The 21248-nt window shown below is 48.2% G+C and overlaps 1 protein-coding gene across 1 annotated transcript in view; it reads left to right on the top strand.

Annotated features, from left to right (window-relative positions):
- Positions 1 to 21248, top strand: part of LOC119954509 (acyl-CoA-binding domain-containing protein 5-like) — a 126113-nt gene that overhangs the window by 68109 nt on the left and 36756 nt on the right. The window contains 2 exon segments of the mRNA XM_038779800.1: positions 6212 to 6420; positions 20898 to 20948. Coding sequence (XP_038635728.1) covers positions 6212 to 6420; positions 20898 to 20948 — 260 coding nt within the window.

Raw genomic sequence — 21248 nt, 5'->3', positions numbered from 1 at the left:
TTGATAAAGTTCTCTAATTCTGCATTATAACATTCGAGATTTTCTGTTCAAAGGACTGGCTGAAGGCCAATATGTTGCAATTGCTTTCAGGAATTTTCACTGCGAAGAGGCAGTCATGCACGAAAGAAAGGACTTTGGTTGTATATACTGCACTGTGCGTTTGAAATGCTACACTTAACCTTCATACACAGCCCGTTAACCCAGGGGATCCTTATTCTTAAGAAACCAAGTAAGTCCCAGGGCCATTCCTTGGTTCGTGAGGAGTTCACTGATTATTCTCAAGGAAAGGGTTAGGGTGGTGCTTCCCAAACACCCCCCCCACCCTCTCCCCACACTGGGACCTCATTTGATGCTTTAAGATTAACATGACCTCGGAACAAGAGCAAACAGGGATGGAGGAGGGAGAAGAAGAGTTGTGAGAACACGGTGGGGTAAATGGCAGAGTAATAGTTTTGCAGGATCTGATTCAGGCAGTGTTGGGACCTTGGGAGTCCATTCAATTAGGCTTCATCTACCAAACAACAGGAAGATTTAAAAAAATAGTGCACACACATGTGGGGTCTCTGAGCCAGCAGTGTCAATCCCGAGTGTTCACTCCACATATATCAGTGCTGCCTCAGAGGAGGGGGAGCTCGCACACCCAACTGCCCTCCTGTGACCCCACTGAAGGTCACAATCTACAATTTGGGACACCCCTGGGTTCGGAGCTCCACAGTTAGGTTTAACACCCTGACATGGGGAAGATAACCAATGATGGTGAAATCATGGCCTTTCCTGAAAACTTTATGTCCATAATGGTAGGCAAAGATCAACTTGATTGAGATGTTCCCATGCTCAACTAGCCTCTTGACACTTAAATCCCCCAAATTTACAGATCTTTGGGGAGAAGGCGGTGCAATGTCCCGAAAGTCGTGCTTGTTAGGTAAATTGGACATTCTGAATTCTCCCTCAGTGTACCCGAACAGGCGCCATAGTGTGGCGACTAGGGGATATTCACAGTAACTTCACTGCAGTGTTAATGTAAGCCTACTTGTGACACTGATAAAGATTATTATAATTGTGAAGAGGTGATCAAGTGCCAACTAGGAATTTGGGATGGAACTCTCTCTCACTATTTTGGTCGTCTTCCGTTGAAAATGGAACTTGTCAGAAGAGGAATACTGGCGTTGCCTGTAAACCCTCTGGTTCTGTAATACTAACACCTCCGTGCTGCGCCAAAATCCAATCTTGAAAGAAATGGTACCCATAAACATTTAAAACGCCGATTACAGAACTGCAATAGTGAATTTACTGAAGCATGTCTATTCTGATTATCTTTGGCCGGAATAGATGCAGAACACTATCCTAATGTTGTGACAGGATTGTCCTTCTCCACCCCCTCCCCCAACTGAGGTCAGTGAACCAGTTAACAGCAGAATGGACTCTGAATGGAATTAGAGTCGCTCCAGGTGTAGCTAAAAGTTACACCCTGTCAGGATCATTGCAGCTCGGCACAAACTTTTAGTTCTTATTGTCTGTGCTTACACATGATGGATTGGCACTTGGACAAAGCACCAGAGGGCAACTTGATTTGTTTTGATTTATTATTGTCACATGTATTAGTACACAGTGAAAAATATTGTTTCTTGCATGCTGTACAAACAATGCATGCTGTATATAGGGAAGGAAGGAGAGACTGCAGAATATAATGTTACAGTTATAGCAAGGTGTAGAGAAAAGATCAACTTAATACGAGACAGGTCCATTCAAAAGTCTGATGGCAGTAGGGAAGAAGCTGTTCTTGAGTCGGTTGGTGCGTGACCTCAAACTTTGGTATCTTTTTCCTGACGGAAGAAGGTGGAAGAGAGTATGTCCGGGGTGCGTGGGGCCCTTAATTATGCTGGCTGCCTTTCTGAGGCAGCGGGAATTGTAGACAGAGTCAATGGATGGGAGTCTGGTTTGCGTGATGGACTGGGCTACATTCACAACATTTTGTAGTTTCCTGCGGTCTTGGGCAGAGCAGGCTCCATACCAAGCTGTGAAACAACCAGAAAGAATGCTTTCTACGGTGCATCTGTAGCAGTTGGTGAGGGTCGTAGCTGACATGCCAAATTTCCTTAGTCTTCTGAGAAAGTAGAGTAGAGTAGAGTAGAAAGTAGAGGAACTGTTTCCGTTATAAATTGATGCCTTCAGAAAAATTGGTAGTGAGAAAAATAATTTTTAAGATGCACATTTTTAAAGCCAAGGCTGGAAAGCTCCACTCGCTATGTTGCGGATATTTAATAGTGGGAGATAGAGCACATTTTCACCTTGCATGGGTGTCACATTCTCCCAAGTCAGGTATAGCAGGAGTGAACTGAAGGATAACTCTCTTTATCTAATTTACAACTTGAAATATTTTCTGAATGGTGTTGGATCAGGAGCTGAGAGGGTGCAAAAAGATTTGGGTGGCCCGAGCGCGAAAGGTACAGAAAGCAATCAAGATGACTCAGGGAATTTCCGGCTTTCCCTGCTGGGGAGTGGAAGTCAAAGGTGAGGATGTGACACTTTCATTGTATCGAACTGTGGCCCGACGCCCCCCCAATCTGGAGAACAGTGTTATTTTTATGCTGCTCCCCGCGAAGGATGCATCAGACTTGAGAGGGTGCGCAGCGCAGGTTCACCAGAATGAACCAAAAGATAAACCGGGGTATTTTCCGTTAAGTGAGAAACTAAGTGCTGCAGAGAAACAAAGGGATTTTGGAGAAGAAGTGGATAGATATAAAAAGCAATCTAAGAGGCTGACGAAAAGCTGGTCTTTATCTGAAGGGGCCTGACATGCAAAGGGGAGAAAGTTATGTTGCAGTTGTCGAGAACCCTGGTCAGACTCCATCTGGAGGAGTGTGTTCAGTTTTGGTTACATTGTCCTTAGAAGTCCAAACAAACCTTGGCACAGGGTGCAGTGCTGTTTCGTGAAAATAATAACCATGCTGGAATGGTTTGTGGGGGGGGGGGGGGTCTTGCCTGCTGGCTCAAGAGTCGGCAAAAAACTCAATTTTTGGGACAGCCCACCAAACCACATGCCAATCGGGCAGTGGCTAGGCCAGCAGTGGGCCTTCCCCTGGAACCAAACCCCTGGGGCGGAAGTTTTGCCTGCTGAGATCTGCCAGGCAATCCGAGACCAGCAGCTCCTGTGCTCAACAGCGCCACTGGGAAGGCTGTGGCTACTGCCGATAGGACAGACACCAGACTCCCAGGATCCTGCAGGGACCCAGGCTGCAGGTAGGTAATGAGGGGGTGGGGGGCTCTCCCTGGGTGGGTGCCATGGGGAGACGACACAGGGCTGTTGGCAGCAAGCGTAGGGGGTGGGGAGGAGGTGACTCTGAGCAGGAGCCCCTTCCCCATATCCTGTCCCAATCAGGCATTTTAGGTTCCCGTCCTATAATTTTATCTTTCCAGGCACAGAAACGTTCAATTAAACCCACTTAAAATTTCTAATTGGGCAGCATGGTAGCACAGTGGTTAACACAGTTGTTTCACAGCTCCAGGGTCCCAGGTTTGATTCCCAGCTTGGGTCATTGTCTGTGCAAAGTCTGCAGGTTCTCCCCTTGTCTGCGTGGGTTTCCTCCGGGTGCTCCGGTTTCCTCCCACAGTCTAAAGACGTGCAGGTTAAGTGGATTGGCCATAATAAATTGCCCTTCATGTCCAAAAAGCTTAGGTTGGGTTACTGGGTTACTGGCATAGGGTGGAGGCGTAAGCTTAGGTAGAGTACTCTTTCCAAGGGCCGGTGCAGACTTGATGGTCCGAATGGCCTCCCTCTGCACTGTAACGTCTATGATTCTATAATGCTACCCCATACAAATATCAATCCCTTAAAACCACCTTTGTTTTCCTCAAACCCTTGAGGGCAATTTTTGGCAAGATTCCAGTCAGAGAAACTACTTTATCTGGTGGGGAATCTGCAACAATGCAGCACAATGTGAAAACTAGAGCAGGGCCTTTGGGGAGAGAAATTAGGAAGCATTTTTCACAAATAAGCTGTGGGGCTCTTGAAGCTCATTCCCAAAATGGCAGTTTCTATTTTATGCACCAACTATTGTTAAGACTTGTTAAAGTTAGACTGTTATTTTAGTGCTGCCTTTGTAATTAAGATCAGTCCCTAAAATGAATTGAATTGACGCTACACCTATTTGTTCCACTTTGACCCTAACAGCTCCTGTCTCCTGTTTCGAGCCTACCAGCCAGATTGTTATTGCAATTGGCTGACTATTGTACTAGCCTAACAAATAGGAAGAGGGGTAGACAATGCGGATCCTTGAACCTTCCCTGCTAAATGAGGGCTCGTCTCAGGATCTCTGGCAAATTTCGGCATGAACCCCAAAACCGTAAAAATCAACAAGCCAATTAAAACCATGGTCGGATTTGAATCATGCCTCCAGGTTATTAATCTAGTTTGCTAATCCAATAACATGGCTACTATAATAAATACAGAAAATGCTGGAAATACCCGGCAGCTCAGGCAGCACCTGTATCTGGAACCTCTCTTGGTTCTCCCTGCAGATGCTGCACGATTTGCTGAGTATTTCCAGCATTTTCTGATTTTTTTTCAGATGTCCAATATCTGCAGGATTTTGCTTTTGTGTTGGAATGTTATCACTTTGCGAGCTATATCTGTCACTCCAACTGACCCATCAGAAGTTGAGACCAGTTGCTGCGAGAAATACTTAAAATGGCAGGTTCACTGCACACAAAAGAATATTCGGAAGTGTAAAATAGAGGGTTTAAGTTTTGAAAAAACTTTCAGGTTGGGAGCAGCAGTGTCAATAAATGAAGGGTTTCCTGCATGGTGGTTGCAGAAAAATGGTGAACAGTAGTCCGTGGTTGAGCTGATAGTCTGCGTATAACTGTGAAGAGCCCAGTTTAAGAAGACGAGAAGACGGAATAGAATTATACAGGGAGCTGTGGATGGCAGATTAAGGTACAAGTTGACCTAGTCAACTCAGATCTCACTGAAGGTACATTTCTGTTATACCTGCCCTTGTGGGCAACGTGGTAGCATGGTGGTTAGCACTATGGCTTCACAGCACCAGGGTCCCAGGTTCGATCCCTGGCATGGGTCACTGTCTGTGTGGAGTCTGCACGTTCCTCCCATGTCTGCGTGGGTTTCCTCTGGGTGCTCCGGTTTCCTCCCACAAGTCCAGAAAATGTGCTATTAGGTAATGTGGACATTCTAAGTTCTCCCTCTGTGTACCCGAACAGGCGCCGGAATGTGGCGACTAGGGGTTTTTATGGCCAGATTATGGTGCCAGACCACTTTATAGTTTACTCTCATAGTTTGTCATGATGGAATTTGAACTCAAACATTGGATTGTTAGTTCAATACCATAACCACTACACTGCCGCAGTTATACGAGCATCAGAATGTGAGAAAATTGGTTGGTTGACCCCTACTTGCTCCTTCTGCAAATAATTTGCAACCAGTTCTACACATGTCTCCACACAATATGCAAAATTGCCCTTTGACCACCACAGATAGTGGGGTGGAAAGCACCACAATACATTTATAACATTGTCATTTAACCCTGGCAACTACTTTCACTGATGATTTTTCCATGTTGGCAGCATTCTTTAATGGTATGCAGGTCACTGGCATGATCAGCATTTATTGCCCATCCCTAATTGCCCATGAACTGAGTGCCTTCCTCAGCCATTTCAAACGGCAACTAAGTGTCAACCACTTTACCTTGTGCCTGGAGTTGCAGGCCACGTAAGGAATGCAGATTTCCCTTCTCAAAAGGACATGAATCAGATGGGGTTTTATCTTTGACAATTGATGATGAATGGTCATTGCTGAGGCAAGCGTTCAAATTCAGATTTTATGAATTGAATTTAAATTGCATCAGCTGCCATGATGGGATTTTGATCCCTGAATCCAGAACATGAGCCTGTGCCTCTAGATTCTTAGTCCAGTGACATTAACTGTAGACCACCATCTTCCCTATTGGGGCCAAGTACTATCTGACCATCTGTATCTCATCCTAATTATGCGCCAGATATCCTTTTGAAGGAAATTTTTGGAGGCTGTTGGACCTTTTTTGCGAGAATTTTGTTCTACTGCTGAGTAGGGAAGAAGAATGGAAATTCTCTGATCCAGTTTGTTAATTACTTGCGTCCTCTAATTCTGTGTCTCATTTGTCCTTTGTTTTGATCGCTGCCATACACAAGTTTGTTCAAAGGTGTTTCTTGACCACAGCAGGCCGACAGCAGGATCAAGGTGGAAATTCATGGGGACGTGGAAACCATCCCAGCAGCGACACAGAGACCAGTGAGAGAAGTGGCTACCGAGGAGAGAGTGCAATTAACCTCAATGATAAGATTGCGAGAGTTCTTCATCACCTACAGGAGAACATGCAGTCTGTGTTACAGCGAATCAGTAGATTGGAGGATGTAAAGACATCTCAGGTACCCAAACCATTTTGATGAGTCTTCCTCCATTCAATTTTTATTGCCAGTTTAACCAACTAATCTCAAAGGAACATGCTCCAAGTTTTATTTTTGGTGTAAATAAAAAATGAAGAAAGTCAGTGGCGGGGAAAATTGACCTTAAAATTAGGAGCATATTGGTGTTTAAAAACTATTTTGAACCTGGTTAAAATGTAAGAGGACAAGAAAGTGATTTTAAAAATGAGAGCCAAGCTAAATAATTCACTGATCTTCTCCCATTTAATATTAAATAGCTTAGATTCTTTTTGACCCTTGCCCATTTTCTTTTCAAAAGTGGGAAAAATTAGAAATCTGTGGGCGAGATCTAACGGTCGCGTTACGCCTGAAAGCAGCGCAACGCAGTCGGATGTTGCCAGGAGACCCTTCTAAAAATGGCGTCCCAATCTCATCTTGCACTGTGGAGTTCCGGCGAGCAGAGGTCCTCAGAGAAAACGGGACTAAATGCAGCCTCGGCCGCGCATTCCCCGCTGAGGCCCTCAATATACCCGAATGGCCGTTCGATAGCGTGGTGTTATTCGGCGCTCCAAGCCCCGGCTAATTGCGCGCGTCATGGGACTCTGTTCCCATTCAGGTAGATAGCCCCTATGTTTATCATTGTCACTTTCTTATCTCTATGGAGGTGGGATGGCAAACGTTTTTGAAGATTGTTTGCAGCAGTTAAGACCGACACTCTCCTGACAGTAGACAGCGCCACCACTGAATGGCGGTGCTATGTGGCAGTTAAGTGACTCATCACCTCCAGAAAGTGTCGACGGCTTCGGGCGGATAAGTCTCAGGTGGAGGGGGGGATTGGAATCCTCATGGAAGAAATGCGATCAAGAGGCAGGTGAGCTGATCCTTGAATTAGCAACCGTGTCCACAACCCGCAAGAATCTAAAGTCAATGAGAAGGCAACCGCGGACAGTCCAAAGCGTAACTGCAAGGCCCAGGCTATTGACTTCAGAAATGCCAATCCGTTATGACAAAGAAGGATTGGGGACAGTACTATGAGCCTCGACAACTGTCGACTGATGATAATGCACAGGGGAATGGTTGCAATTTCGCAGCTAGTGAAACAATCATTAAGTGTGTGACCTGAGTCAACCTTTGATTGATTGCTTAAGTCTTCAGGGAGCTATCAGTACAACAATAATGTCACTGGACTGCAGTCTTTGCTCCGCAGTTAGCTAGGTATAAAAGCTTGACATTTCCTCCTGTATAAATAATATACTCCTCACAGCAGTATCTAAAGATCATTCTGGGGCTCTTAAAATAAAAACTAAATTCAACAGCCTGCATTCCTTCCAACCAAAGTTATATTTTTTCCACACTTTTGTTTAAATATTACATTCTCTTTAGGGTGTTGTTTAAAAGCAAATTCTTTATAAGCAAATTTTGGGCAGCATGGTAGCACAGTGGATAGCACTGTGGCTTCACAGCGCAAGGGTCCCAGGTTCAATTCCCACTGGGTCACTGTCTGTGCGGAGTCTGCACGTTCTCCCCGTGTCTGCGTGGTTTCCTCCAGGTGCTCCAGTTTCCTCCCACAGTCCAAAGACGTGTAGGTTAGGTGGATTGGCCATGCTAAATTGCCCTGAGTGTCCAAAAAGGTTAGAAGGGGTTATTGGGTTACAGAGATAGGGTCGAACTGAGGGCTTAAGTGGGTTGTCGCAGACTCGATGGGCCAAATGGCCTCCTTCTGCACTGTATGTTCGATGTTCTATGGGCGCGATTCTCCCATATGGGGAGAAATCGTAAGGCTGGCGTCAAATCCGGGCGGGTTTAACGCCAGCCCCCCCCTTCCCGACCGGGAACCGATTCTGGTCCCCGGTCGGGGCTAGCATCCCGACGCCGTAAACTCCGGCATCGCGGGCTTAACGAATTTTGTTAAGCCCGCTTGCCAGAGTTAGCGCCGGCTGACACGTCATATGACGTCAGCCGCGCATGCGCGGATTGGAAGACTCCAACCCGCGCATGCGCGGATGACGTCATCGCGCATTTGCGCGAAACCCGCACATGCGCGGGCCGGGATGCCCCTCAGCCGCCCCGCTGCGGGGCGGCGGAAGGACAAAGAGTGCGCGGGCATCGGGCCCGCTGCCCGCGATCGGTGCCCACCGATCGCGGGCCCATGGCACCCTTGGCACGGCCGTGGTACTGCCGTGCCAATCGGTGCCATGGTTTTAGAAATCGACAGTTTATGGCCGTTTTTACGAACGGCCAGACCAGGTGTGTTTGCCGTTCGTAAAAACAGCCGTAAAGGGCTGGGAACTCGGCCCATCCATCAGCTGAGAATCGCTGCCGGCCGTAAAAAAACGGCGGCAGCGATTCGTATCGGGAGTCGGGCGTGGGGGGGGGAGAATAGCGGGAGGGCATCGGAACAGCGTGGCCGTAAAATTTTACGAGCCACGCTATTCTCCGCACCGTCGGGAGTGCGGAGAATCGCGCCCTATGTTTTTGTTCCTGATAGGTTTAGATATATCAGTGACCCCAACATGGTGCCGTTATCCTGGATACAATATGCAAATCTCCAGATTCGGTTTTTGGTGAGAAAACAGTGAACATATTTTGACTGTTTTCACAAATTCAGGAGGAAATCAGATTTTACTGATTGACCCAAAATATTGCATGTTCAGCAATGGTAATGAGTTAAATGTCTCTATTTATGCAACAGCACGTTACCAGTGAAGTATCAAATCAGATGTATTTTTGTTGAATATATTTTTATTGAACTTTAAACATTTTATACAAATTGAAACAAAACAGCATGTATCAACACCCAAAATGGTAACCTGCTATCAATACCTGTAACTAACCCCTCCAAAGAAAACCTAGAACACCCACCCCATCTCTCCGCAACTAACAGCGAACAGCAACCAGATCCTAAAAGTGCAATATGAACACCCGCCATCGACAATAGAACCCGTCGATTGACCCCTCACAGTGAACTTGACTTTCTCAAGGTACAAAGACGCCACCAAATTACCCAGCACCATGCGGCACTGGGCGGTGTCGCCTGCCTCCAACTCAACAGAATCCGCTGCCAAACCAGTAATGAGGTGAAAGCCAAAGCAATTGCCCCACGCCCACCCTCAATTCCAGCTGGTCCGACACCCCAAATATCGCCACTTATGGACAGGGCCCCAGATCCACATTCAGGATTGCCGATATGGTGTCAAACAAAAACCCCCCAAAAACGCTCCAACTTGGGCCAGCACCAGAACATCTGATAATGGTTCGCAGGCCCCCATGAGCATCGCTCACACCTATCCTCAACCCCCGGAAAAAAGCGACTCATTCTTGTTAAGTAATGTGTTAAGAGACATTCCAATTAGTTGTCTCATTTATGTTAAGCATCCAATAATTGACACTGAAATTGTAAAGGGGCTTCAGGTGGCCTTTGTGTCAGGTGATGTGATGTTAAAGATTTTGTGTAAAGTCTGTTGAAGACATTAAAGGTGTTTTGTGGAAAAGCAGCAGAACCATAGACTGTTTATACTATAGCAGCTAAACGTCTAACAATTCTGGCCTTGGAAAAGGTGAGCCCTGAGCTGTGTTAAACTTAACCTCGTGCAGGATTACATAGCGTTCACCCTTGGGAGGGACTCACTCCACACCTCCTCCTCAAAAATGGGTTCCAGCTCCTCCTCCCACCTGCTCATCCAGCAAAGCGGATAGCGGCGCCTTCGGAAACTTCGAAAAAGCCCGCTGAACCAAATCACATACCTGAACATATCCACCCCACCCTCCCACGTCCTGCTTTCTCCTTCAGCTCCTCACAAGTAGCAAAATGATCCTCCAAATATAAGTCCCTCACCCTCTCCAACCCCTTGCCTTTCCAACTCCCTAATGTGGCATCCAATTTTGCTGGTTTGAACAGATGGTTCCTACAGTCAGGGGCCTGCCTTGATATTACCCACAGCTTAAAATGTGGCGGAGCCGTCATCATAGCTTGAACATGGAGATGATCACTGGATTCAAAGAATATTTTTCTGGGGCAAACGGCTGAGATGCCATCACCAGTGCCTCTAGCACGACCCCTTGTATGACCCTGACTCCATCCGCACCCAAGTGACTTCCAGGTCCCCAAACCAATTCATCACCTTCTCCGCATTGGCCGCCCAATAATAAAACATCAAGTTCGGCAACGCCTCAGTGGCCTAACTACAAAATACTCACTCTTCTCAATGTCTAGTCTCAAAAAGGAGCCGAATCTCTTTAATATCCACCATCCCTGTCCCCACGACCCTTACATACAGCAAAAGATCGTCAGCATTCAAAGACACCCTGTGCTCCACTCCCCCACCAAAATCCACCTTCACTTGTCCGAAGTCCTCAAGGCAATTGCCAATGGCTCGATCGGCAACGCGAACAATAATGGAGACATAGTACAACCCTGTCTCCCCCCCCTCTCAATACAGCCTAAAGGACCCCAAACACATAGTGTTAGTCCGCACACTAGCAGCCGGTATCTCATGTAGCAGCCGCACCCACAAAACAAACCCAGGATCGATCCCAAACCTCTCTAGAAACGGTTAGCTCCACTCAACCCCATCAAATGCCTTTTCCGCATCAACGATACAATTATCTCCACTTCCGGTCCCACTGACTGCATGAGAACCACATTGAGTAACCGCCTCACATTGGACGCTAGATTCCTACCCTTCACAAAGCCTGTCTGATCTTCCCCCACAACCTCCAGAAGACTGGGCTCCAAAACTAACACCAAAGGTTTTGCATCAGTATTGAGTAGAGAGATCGGCCGGTATACCACACTCTGTGGGGTCCTTATCGCTCTTCAGAAGGAAGGAAATGGATGCTTGCCCCAACATCTCTGGGAGGGAATCGCGTGCCAATGAATCTTTAAACATCCCCAGTACCAATGAGGCCAATTGATCTGCAAACTTCTTATAGAATTCTACCGATAAGACATCCGTCCCCAGCACCTTCCCCGTCTGCATCTTCCCCAAGGCTGTGCGAACGTCCTCCAACCCAACTGGTGCCTCCAATTGCCCCCACAGTTCCTCTCCCACCTGGCGGAACTCCAAACTCTCTAGGAGGTCTGCCATCCCCTGCTCATCCTCTGGTTGGCCCGACTTATAAAGCCGCTCATAGAAGGCGGAAACACTCCACTAACCTTCTCTGGTTTGGACTACAATCCATCCCCCGGCTCCCGCACCTGCACGATCTCTCTGGCCGCTTCTTGCCGCCTTAACCGATGAGCAAAGATGGCTAGCTTTCTCCCTAATCTCATACACTACCCGCTTTACACATCATAGCTGGCACACCACCCGGCCTGTGGGCAGCAGGTCAAATTGCATTTGCAGCTACTTCCTACGTACCCAAAGCTCTGGCATGGGGTCATTCGTATACTCCCTATCCACATCCAGGATCCCATCCACTAGCCCCTGCCACTCCTGTCCTGCATCCATATCTATATGTGCCTTGTACAAGGTGATCTCCTCCCTGACCACCGCCTTTAATGCCTCTCACGATGTAGAGGGCAAGACCATCCCATTCACATTCCATTCTACATTGTCCTTTCAGGCCCTAGAAACCTTTACACAAAACCCAACGTCCGCCAGCAGTCCCACATACAACCTCCAATCGTGCGCTGTGTCTGACCTGCCTCCAGCTTCAAATCCACCCAACGCGGCTTTTGGTCTGAAAGAACCACCACCGAATACTCCATATTTTGCACACTGGGGAACGGGGTCTTATCCATAACAAACAAGTCAATCCTTAAGTATATTTTGTGCACTGACAAAAAAACCAAAATCTCCTTACCATCTGGGTTTACACACCGCCATGGATCGAACTCACCTGTCTTCTCCATGAATGCGACCAGCACCTTCACCATCCCCAAATGGGGCGGTGATCTCGGCCCAGAGCGATCCAACTTTGAGTCCAGAACGCAACTAAAAGCCCCCTCCGAAATAGAATGGCACCCAACAACTGTTTCATAAACTTAACATCGCCCAAATTCGGGCCATAAACATTCACCAACACCACCATTTCCCCTCCCTGCCTGAAAACGAACCTTCCTGCTGATCAAAATCACCACCCCTCCTCTTGCCCTACTATCGAACCCTGAGTGAAAGACCAGGCTCACCCAAGCCTTCCTGACCTGGTCCCGCACCCACAGGTGAGTCTCCTGCAGGAACCACATTGGCCCCCAAACCTTTCAAACTGGAAAAAAAACCTTGCCCTCTCCACAGGCCCACCCAAGCCCCGCATGTTCCAGGTCATCAACCTTGTTGGAAGTTTCTCATCGCCCTTCCCCTTCAAGTCAGCCATTGGTGCCGTGATGCAATATTCCTACCCAAACTCCTGGTTCCTAGGCAGAACTAAGATGGCCACCAGCCTCACCCCTTGAGTGAGACAAAGAAAACCCCTGCCCAATCCTGGATATATATTTATTGCTCTACAAGTCATATGCCAGTCTGCAGACATCGTCATATGCTTTTGGGCACTAGATTGCACCTGAGTTGTCACCTTGAGTATCTGCATTTAGATGTGAAGGTACTAAAGCAAAATAGATTTGGGCATTTTCAAGTCATCCCTCTGCAAGTTAAAACCCGCTGGGGCCGAGATTGTAGGCTGGTGGGAACTAAAAATAGCCCAGCATGCCAGTTCCCTGGCTCCACCCTCCCTCTCGGTCACTTTTACAGAGGCAATCTGGGGAAAAAACAGGAAACGACCGCTAGCACATAGCAGATAACCAACACAGTTCATTGAGAGTCCACTGAAGCCAATTGAAGGAGACCAGGTGGGATTCTTTACTTGGCCTTCAGGTTCTTGCAGGTGGCAGGGGCCAGTTAGGTGCCTGGAGACGGATGGAATCACGGCTCCGGGCAGAGCACATAGGCCCTTCCTGCCTGCTTCAGCTTCAGGCATTGGGTGCTTAACCTCCCATTATCCCTCACCCCCATCTGCCCTGAACCTGGCCACTGTGGTATCCCAGCTGTTACATCCTGTAGTAACTCTCACGAGGCCCACAGGAATACCCAAATCGATCTACCCTTGGATTATGAGCTTCCCCGTTACTGGTCAGAAACCCACCCAGCTGCGGCTCGTTACCGGACTATGTACAAGCCGACCTGAATAGGGACCACCATCCTGGTAGTCCCGACAGGGACTGATTGTATGTGCACCACCGTAGTGACCATTTTCAATGTCTACAATAAACTCACATTTATGCACCTACAAGGGCCTCCTGGGTCTTCACAAGGCCATTCTTTAAAATTTAGATTTGACAGATTTGGTGGGAGGGCACCCCCATTTTGAAGCACTCTCTCTCTTATTTACCTTCCATCGCAGCCTCCTGCTCCTTTCAGGCTGGAAGGCCTCCAGCACGCCCTCCAGGTGCTAGAGCCTGCTGTCCTTAATTGGGTAGTCTGTCTCCATGCCAATTAAGGGGAGTCTCCCGTGATAATCAGAATGAGTGACTGTTCCACTCCCACCTCTCCCCAACACCCCTCGGCACCTAGAACCAACCCAGTTTCTTGCTCCCCAGTTGGGAAATCGTACCCAAGAGACCTAAGTTAACAGTATGGTGATATCTTCCCTCCGAAAGGTATGGCGATGGCACCTATTTGAAGAATTACAGTGGCACGCCAAGGAAGCAGGTTGGGGCCATGGAACATGTTGGATGAGGCAGGGACAGGAATGTACTTGAGGAGATCCAGGATATCAGGATTAAGGCAAGGGAGAAGGTTCCCTCTGCTATTTCTGACAACATTGCAAGGTCCACTCTAAAATAAACATGATGATCTCACGGGACAGTGATCGGAGATGGATTCTCATTATCTGTGCCACGTTGCTAATGCCTAGTGCCCAGAGAAAATATGCACGTCCCCCATCCCCGCACCCTCCAACATGCCCTAAGGTTGTTGGCAGATACACTTACAGTTCTTGACCTAGCGTAGCAGGTGTATTTAATACCCAGTTTCCAGCCCTTAAACCCAACAGATTCTCGCCCTGTGCTTGTTCTTTATTAGGTATCGATTATGTGTGTAAAATGTGAATGGGTTCTAGGGCCAAAGCATTTCTTTGACATAATCCTGCACAGCCAGATTCCAGTATTTCAATTTGTACCCTGGAAGGAGTTATTGCACACAACAAGATTACACAGTGATTCTTTTTAAAGTTCTGTTTGTATATTTGAATATTGGGTGTGCCTCAGTGTAAGAAATTTACATTCCGCTCCTTCTTAACTCTGGGAGGGGTGGGGGTGGAAAAATCAGTTATTACAGTAAAAAAAACGCTGTTGCTAGGATCCGAGCATTTTAATGCCTGGTTTAGTAAATATCGCAGGCAATAAGCAGCAAAAGCAGCCAGGAGCTGACAACTTTATAGCCTTCCATTGAATGTGAATTACGTTTAAACATCTAGCATAGAAAGCCCAGAGGGAGAGCCCATTCTGAGCTTTCCTGAAGCACTTGCTGGTGCCTGAAATTAGCAGAGGCCTGGGAACTAGCCAGGCACCTCATGGCCTACGATGCCTGGGAGAAAATGGTTAAATAATTGAAGGAGTTCACCCATCATTCATTTTCTTTTAAGAATTGGTTTCACAAATTCTGATGTCAGTACGTAAAAGCAAACATTCTTTTGAGATCACATTTAGAAGGGAAGATTAACATTTGAAGCACATTTGAAAATTCGCTAATCATGCATTTGCCGAAATGTGCAATTATCCTGCTCTCGTAAAACATTTCACACGTCATCAAGCACTTGTCATCAATTCACTGCAAGCACGTTCTTTAGCCAATCAAGCCAGTATTACAGTGTAATTTAATTTTTTCTTTGTATGGAGGATGTTTATAACATATTGGGCGGGATTCTCCCACCCCCACCGGGTCGGAGAATCGCCGGGGGGCAGCGTGAATCCCGCCCCCGCCAGCCGCTGAATTTTCCGGCACTGAAGATTCGGCGGGGGGCGGGAATCGCACCGCACCGGTCAGCGGCCACTCGCAGCGGCACCCCTGGCAATTCTCCGGCCCGCGATGGTCTGAAGTCCCGCTGGTGCTTTGCCTGTCCCGTCGGCGTAAATTAGATTAGGTCCCTTATCGGCGGGACCTGGCGGTGGGCTCCGGGGTCCTGGGAGGGGGGTGGGGGCCGTGGGGCGATCTGGCCCTGGGGGGGTGCCCCCACGGTGGCCTGGCCCGCGATCGGGGACAACCGATCGTGGACGGGCTTGTGCCGTGGGGGCACTCTTTTCCTACGCGTCGGCCATGTCAGCTTCCGCGATGGCCGACACGTAGGCCCGCGCATGTGCGGGGATGACGTCAGCAGCCGCTGACGCTCCCATGCATGTGCAGACTCGTGCCGGCTGGCGGAGTCCCTTCGGCCCCGGCTGGCGTGGCGCCAAAGGCCTTCCACGCCGGCCGGCGGGGCGCAAACCACTCCGGCGCCGGCCTAGCCCCTGAAAGTGCAGAGGATTCCGCACCTTTGGGGTGGGCAGACGCCGGAGTGGTTCACACCACTCCATCCCGCCGGGATCCCCCGGCCCGCCGGGTATGGGAGAATCCTGCCCATTGTGTTGAAATAATCTCTTTGAAGCATTTCTGAAAACTCTGTACCCTTCTCCGATAGCACACCTCTTATCAGCCAGTACAACTCGCCAAAGCCTATCTGCCATCTACAAGGCATGAGTCACGACTATGATGGAGTGCTCTCCACTTCCCTGGATGAGTGCAGCTCCGACAACACTTAAGAAACCCAGTCCTTCACAATGCCAGGGTCCCAGGTTCGATTCCCCGCTGGGTCACTGTCTGTGCGGAGTCTTCACGTTCTCCCCGTGTCTGCGTGGGTTTCCTCCGGGTGCTCCGGTTTCCTCCCACAAGTCCCGAAAGATACGCTGTTAGGTAATTTGGACATTCTGTATTCACCCTCTGGGTACCCGAACAGGTGCCGGAATGTGGCGACTAGGGGCTTTTCACAGTAACTTCATTGCAGGGTTAATATAAGCCTACTTGTGACAATAATAAAGATTATTACCATCCAGGACAAAGCAATCCACTTGATTGTCAAACCCAGGACCCCCACAGCCTTAAATATTCATTCCCTCCACTACCAACGCACAGTGGCAGCAATATGTACCATGTACAAAATGCTTGGCAGCTGTTTGCCAAGGATCCTTCGACAGCACCTTCCAAACCCATTAGCACCACGACCTGGAAGGGCAAGTGCAGGAAACGCATGGGAATACAGCCGCCTGCAAATTCCCCTCCAAGCCACTCACCATCCCCCACTTGGAACCAGATCACTGCTCCTTCACTGTCTCTAGGTCAAAATCCTGGGGGGGGGAGGGGGGATTATCCGCACGCCACTGCAGCGTGTTTCGCTATGGTGGAAGCGTCCTACCATTGGCTGGCGGCTGGATCTTCTGGGCCTGCCGCTGTCAACAGGCTTTCCGTTGTGTGCATTCCGCCTGCGGGAAACCCCAGGAGATAATTAAGAATAATTGATCACACCTCCAGCTGAAAACTGGCTGTTCATTCCGATACGTTTTACTTAGAGACATATAATTTTTGTTAATTTCCCGAGAGGCTGAATTCCCTGTTTCCCCTTTTCTGCTTGTCCATAGCAAGGACACTGATGTCATTATAATAATAAAATTAAACTACTGCGGAGGCTGGAATCTTAAACAAAAACGGAAACTACTGGACAATCCCAGTCTGACCGCATCTGTGGAGAGAAAAGGGAGCTAACGTTTCAAGTCTGGATGTCTCTTTGTGAAAGCTTTGACACTGATGTCATTACCTGAATTCTTTCTCTTGGAAGCACAGTTATAATCAGAGTCGCTGTACGTGACAGTCCTGAAAGCCTCGGTGCAGTGAGATGGTGCAGATCATAATATTCCTTGTTTGATCATTCGGACTCACAAATTGCACTTTTTGAAGAACCCGACTACTTCACTGTCTAGACCATGTTTGTTAACCACTGTGTCATTAAATTGTAGATGTATGCTATAGTCTCAGATTTGTGGCATTTGCCTGCATGTACCACAGCAATGCACCTTTGGAGGCATAAATATTTTTATCCTTTCCTATTTAACACCTCCCTGGCTGTTTTAACGTCACGGGGCGCGATCTTCCAGCCTCGTTGCGATCTCGCTCAAGTGAAACGAGTGAATAGCAGGAGAGGCCAAAAACAAGAACCGCACCAGGCGCCAAACAGTTTGCGATGCCACTGGCGCACTCCCGTTGCATGGCAAGAATCCAATTTCCATACAATTAACCGGAGTCACCCCATATCCAATGGCTTCCTGTCATTCATGAGCCTCCTCAGCAAGTGGTCACGCTGACGCCAATTAGTACTCCTTTTGAAAAATGTGAACCTGGCGGAAGGGCTTCTGTGGGGAACTGAGGAGGAAAGTAGCCATCTTTGCTCACACAGAAAGAGCCCGGGTTGGGGGGGGGGGGGGGGGGGGGGGGGTGTTGGACTTGCAACCACAGTGTTTGGTGGGGTGTTGGGGACCCTTGGCTGGGGGGTGGGGGATCCTCCATAGGAAGATTGGGGGAGGGGGGTGCTGGTGGGCAACCGGCGGGCAACCGCACGCGGCACCATCATGCCAACCACTGGATTGTCCCACCAACCACCCATATCCCTCACAGAACGCCGGGGCCTCTGGCCATGCGGCTGAAGCTAATAGGGAATTCGCAATCGTGGTTGGGATCATTACACATCCCAAGTGCATTACCATGGGTGGGCAGGCCATGTAGCAAGTGGGAATTATTGCCTACCATCCCAATCACATCTTGATGTCTAGACACTGTGATTGAACACTGCGGGAGACAACACCACACACAAAGCAGACAACATCCGAACACCCAGGGGATGGGACACAGCTCCGGGGGCATGTACACAGCCAGAGGGTGGGTGGGTGTCAAGGAGAGGGGGGTTGCCTGGAGAGATGAACCAAGGATTTGGAGGTCAGCCCACATTGCAGAAGAAAGTGACAGAGGCATCATAATGGTTATGCACAAAGGTGTTTAATGTGTTTTACAATTCCCCACTCTGCCTATGGTGCTGCCTCCCTCCTCCTTCCCCCGGTGTCCTGTGATCCTCAAAGTGCTTGGCCCTCCTAGCTCTACCGTTACATCCAGGTGTGTCCCCAGGATGTACATCAGAGGTGGTGGCAGCCAGCTGCTTACCTCATCCCGTGCCTTCAATGCCCCTGGCAGGCATCCTCTGGGGGCTCTGAGGCCCGAGGGCCCCGGCGCACTTGCCAGCACATGCACAGCCATGCCGCCCTTTCCTATGTGTTGACTTTGAGATGCAGTCTCATCAGAAAGGTGCAACTCAGGGGAGCTGGTGGCCACCTTCGTCACGCCATGAGACGGGTCCGCGTTGGCACCCAGCACTCCCACCTCCCGGTTTGTGCCCATAGGGCCCTGGGTTCACCTTGGGACAGAGGGGCAGCTGGTTCAAGCCCGGCCGCCCCAGCATCATCTGGCTCTGCCAGCCGTGGCAGTGCATAGTCTGCACCATTGTGTCGACAATGCTCCTCAGTAACTGGGGCATTCTCTGCATCGCCTCGGCCATTCCCATCTGAGAGCAGGACATGTCCCGCAGAACTTCATCAAGGTCAGGCTGATACTGGGTGACATCCCCCAGCAAGTCAGACATTCGGCCGAGACCTTCACTGGTTTTTGAATCATCTTTCATGCAGTATTCCCAGTAAAAAATAATCACACTTTTTGTTTTCATCTCTGCTTTTATCCCCCTTTATTCTTTTCCTGAAGACAATGACGTATGTTGGACTATGGTAACACAGCACTTAGAGTCTTGCCAGTATCTCACTCATGTGGTTAACAGGTTATCCACTCCCTCCACCCCACCATTTATTCACTCCACTGCCATTGCACAGCAGCAACAGTGTTTATCAGATACGAGATGCACTGCAGCAACTCGTCAAGGCTTCCTCCACAGTAACTTCCAAGCCTGGGGCCTCATAGAGTCACAGAATTTACAATGCAGAAGGAGGCCATTCTGCCCATTGCGTCTACACCAGCTCCTGGAAAGAGCATCCTAAACAAGCCTACACCTCCACCCTATCCCCGTAACCCAGTAACCCCACCTAACCTTTTGGACACTGAGGGACAATTTAGCATGGCCAATCCACCCAACCTGCACATCTTTGGATTGCGGGAGGAAATTGGAGCACCCGGAGGAAACCCACGCAGACACTGGAAGAGCGTGCAGACTCCAGACAGACAGTGACCCAAGCTGGGAATCAAACCTGGGACCCTTGAGCTGTGAAGCCGCTGTGCTAACCACTGTGCTCCTGTGCCGTCCTGTGCTACCGGGCCTCTACCGCCTAGAGGGACAAAGGCAGCAAATGTATGGGTACACCTGCAGTTCCCCCTCCAAGCCAAAAACTATCCTGACTTTGAACAATATCGCTCACAGCCGAGCCAGATCATTTCCTTATTCCCTTGTAGATCTTGAGATTTACACCTGTTGAATTGGTGAACATAGAACGTAGAACAGTACAGCACAGAAGTTATGACATACATTGATCATGTGCATAAGCAGTACACACAAAGAGGTCAGTAGCACATTGCATGTGCATCCCAGGACTGACCTTTGGCACCAAATTCTGCAGGTAAAGCAAACTTAGATAACTTCACGTTGTTGATATTGCAAATCACACTACATGTTTAAGTATTTGTCTTATTGCTAAAGTTGGGTGAAGCAACAAAAAGGAAACGAAACAGAACCTCTCAATATCATCATCAAATAAAACCAATGAAAAGATTGATCACTTCATGAGGTGTATGAATTGACATGGGACTTACTGAAGAGTAACAAGGACCTACTTAGGAACATAAAAGTGGCTTGACATTTAATTTTTGCATTATTAGTCTCTTGCCTATCTCTTGAGGCTTAATGGTAATCGAATTAAAAATTGATGTTCACTGATTTCCTTTGAATTTACCCTCACTTTGTACTCCATTTCTTCATCATTCCTGCTCAATTCCTCAAGAAAGTGAGAAAAAAACCCCATCTTGTTAGCAGAACTGAACTGATCCAATCTAGATATTCGTTTTAAATTTCTACATCTGCAAGATGAGCCAGAAGGATTGGGAAACAAATTGAAACAGTTAGCATTTGCTGACTAGAAAATGTAGTCTGTTTCTCAGGAAGGTTTTAACTACACACTACATACACTCTTTAAAATAGCAATGAGTCAGGGCCAGAGATGAAACCATGGAACCAGAGATGAAACCATACAGCTGCTCATTGGTGGTCTGATTCCCACAATTACGCTCATTCTCAGCATAATCCTCTCATGGGTATGTTATCGAGTTGTGTCGACAACCCCAGAAATACAAATCCCTCACAGCTTGATTATGTTCTATTGAGTGCTCTCTCCTGCTTGAGCAGTAATAGGAATTCACTGAGATATGAGATTGATGCATATGGTTAATATATATTTTATTATCTCATTACAGGTACAAACAGTCGGCGTAGAGCCCCCATGCTTGAAAACATCTGGACATGAGGTGAAAAATCTCTAGTGTTATGATCGTAACTTTATTCAATAATCTCCGACCACATTGCATACCTTTTTAACCGCTTAGTATACTTGGCATCACAGTTATAATGAAGTGAAGACATGGCAGGAGACATTATTTAAGTGTTTTCTTCTTCATTAAGTGCACTCCCCTTATGACAGGCGTAAGAAAAAGTTACCAAATGCAGTCGATGTGTACCCCAGCGAAGGTTCAGGATTTTTCCTATTATTAACTGTTCACGACAGTCAAAGGCGCGAACTAACAGAAATAAAACAGAGTCTCTGGTTA

Source organism: Scyliorhinus canicula, chromosome 19, assembly GCF_902713615.1.
Source record: "Scyliorhinus canicula chromosome 19, sScyCan1.1, whole genome shotgun sequence".
Taxonomy (NCBI): Eukaryota; Metazoa; Chordata; class Chondrichthyes; order Carcharhiniformes; family Scyliorhinidae; genus Scyliorhinus; species Scyliorhinus canicula.
Note: the sequence above shows the minus strand (reverse complement) of the source record. Positions and strands in the feature narration are given on the sequence as shown.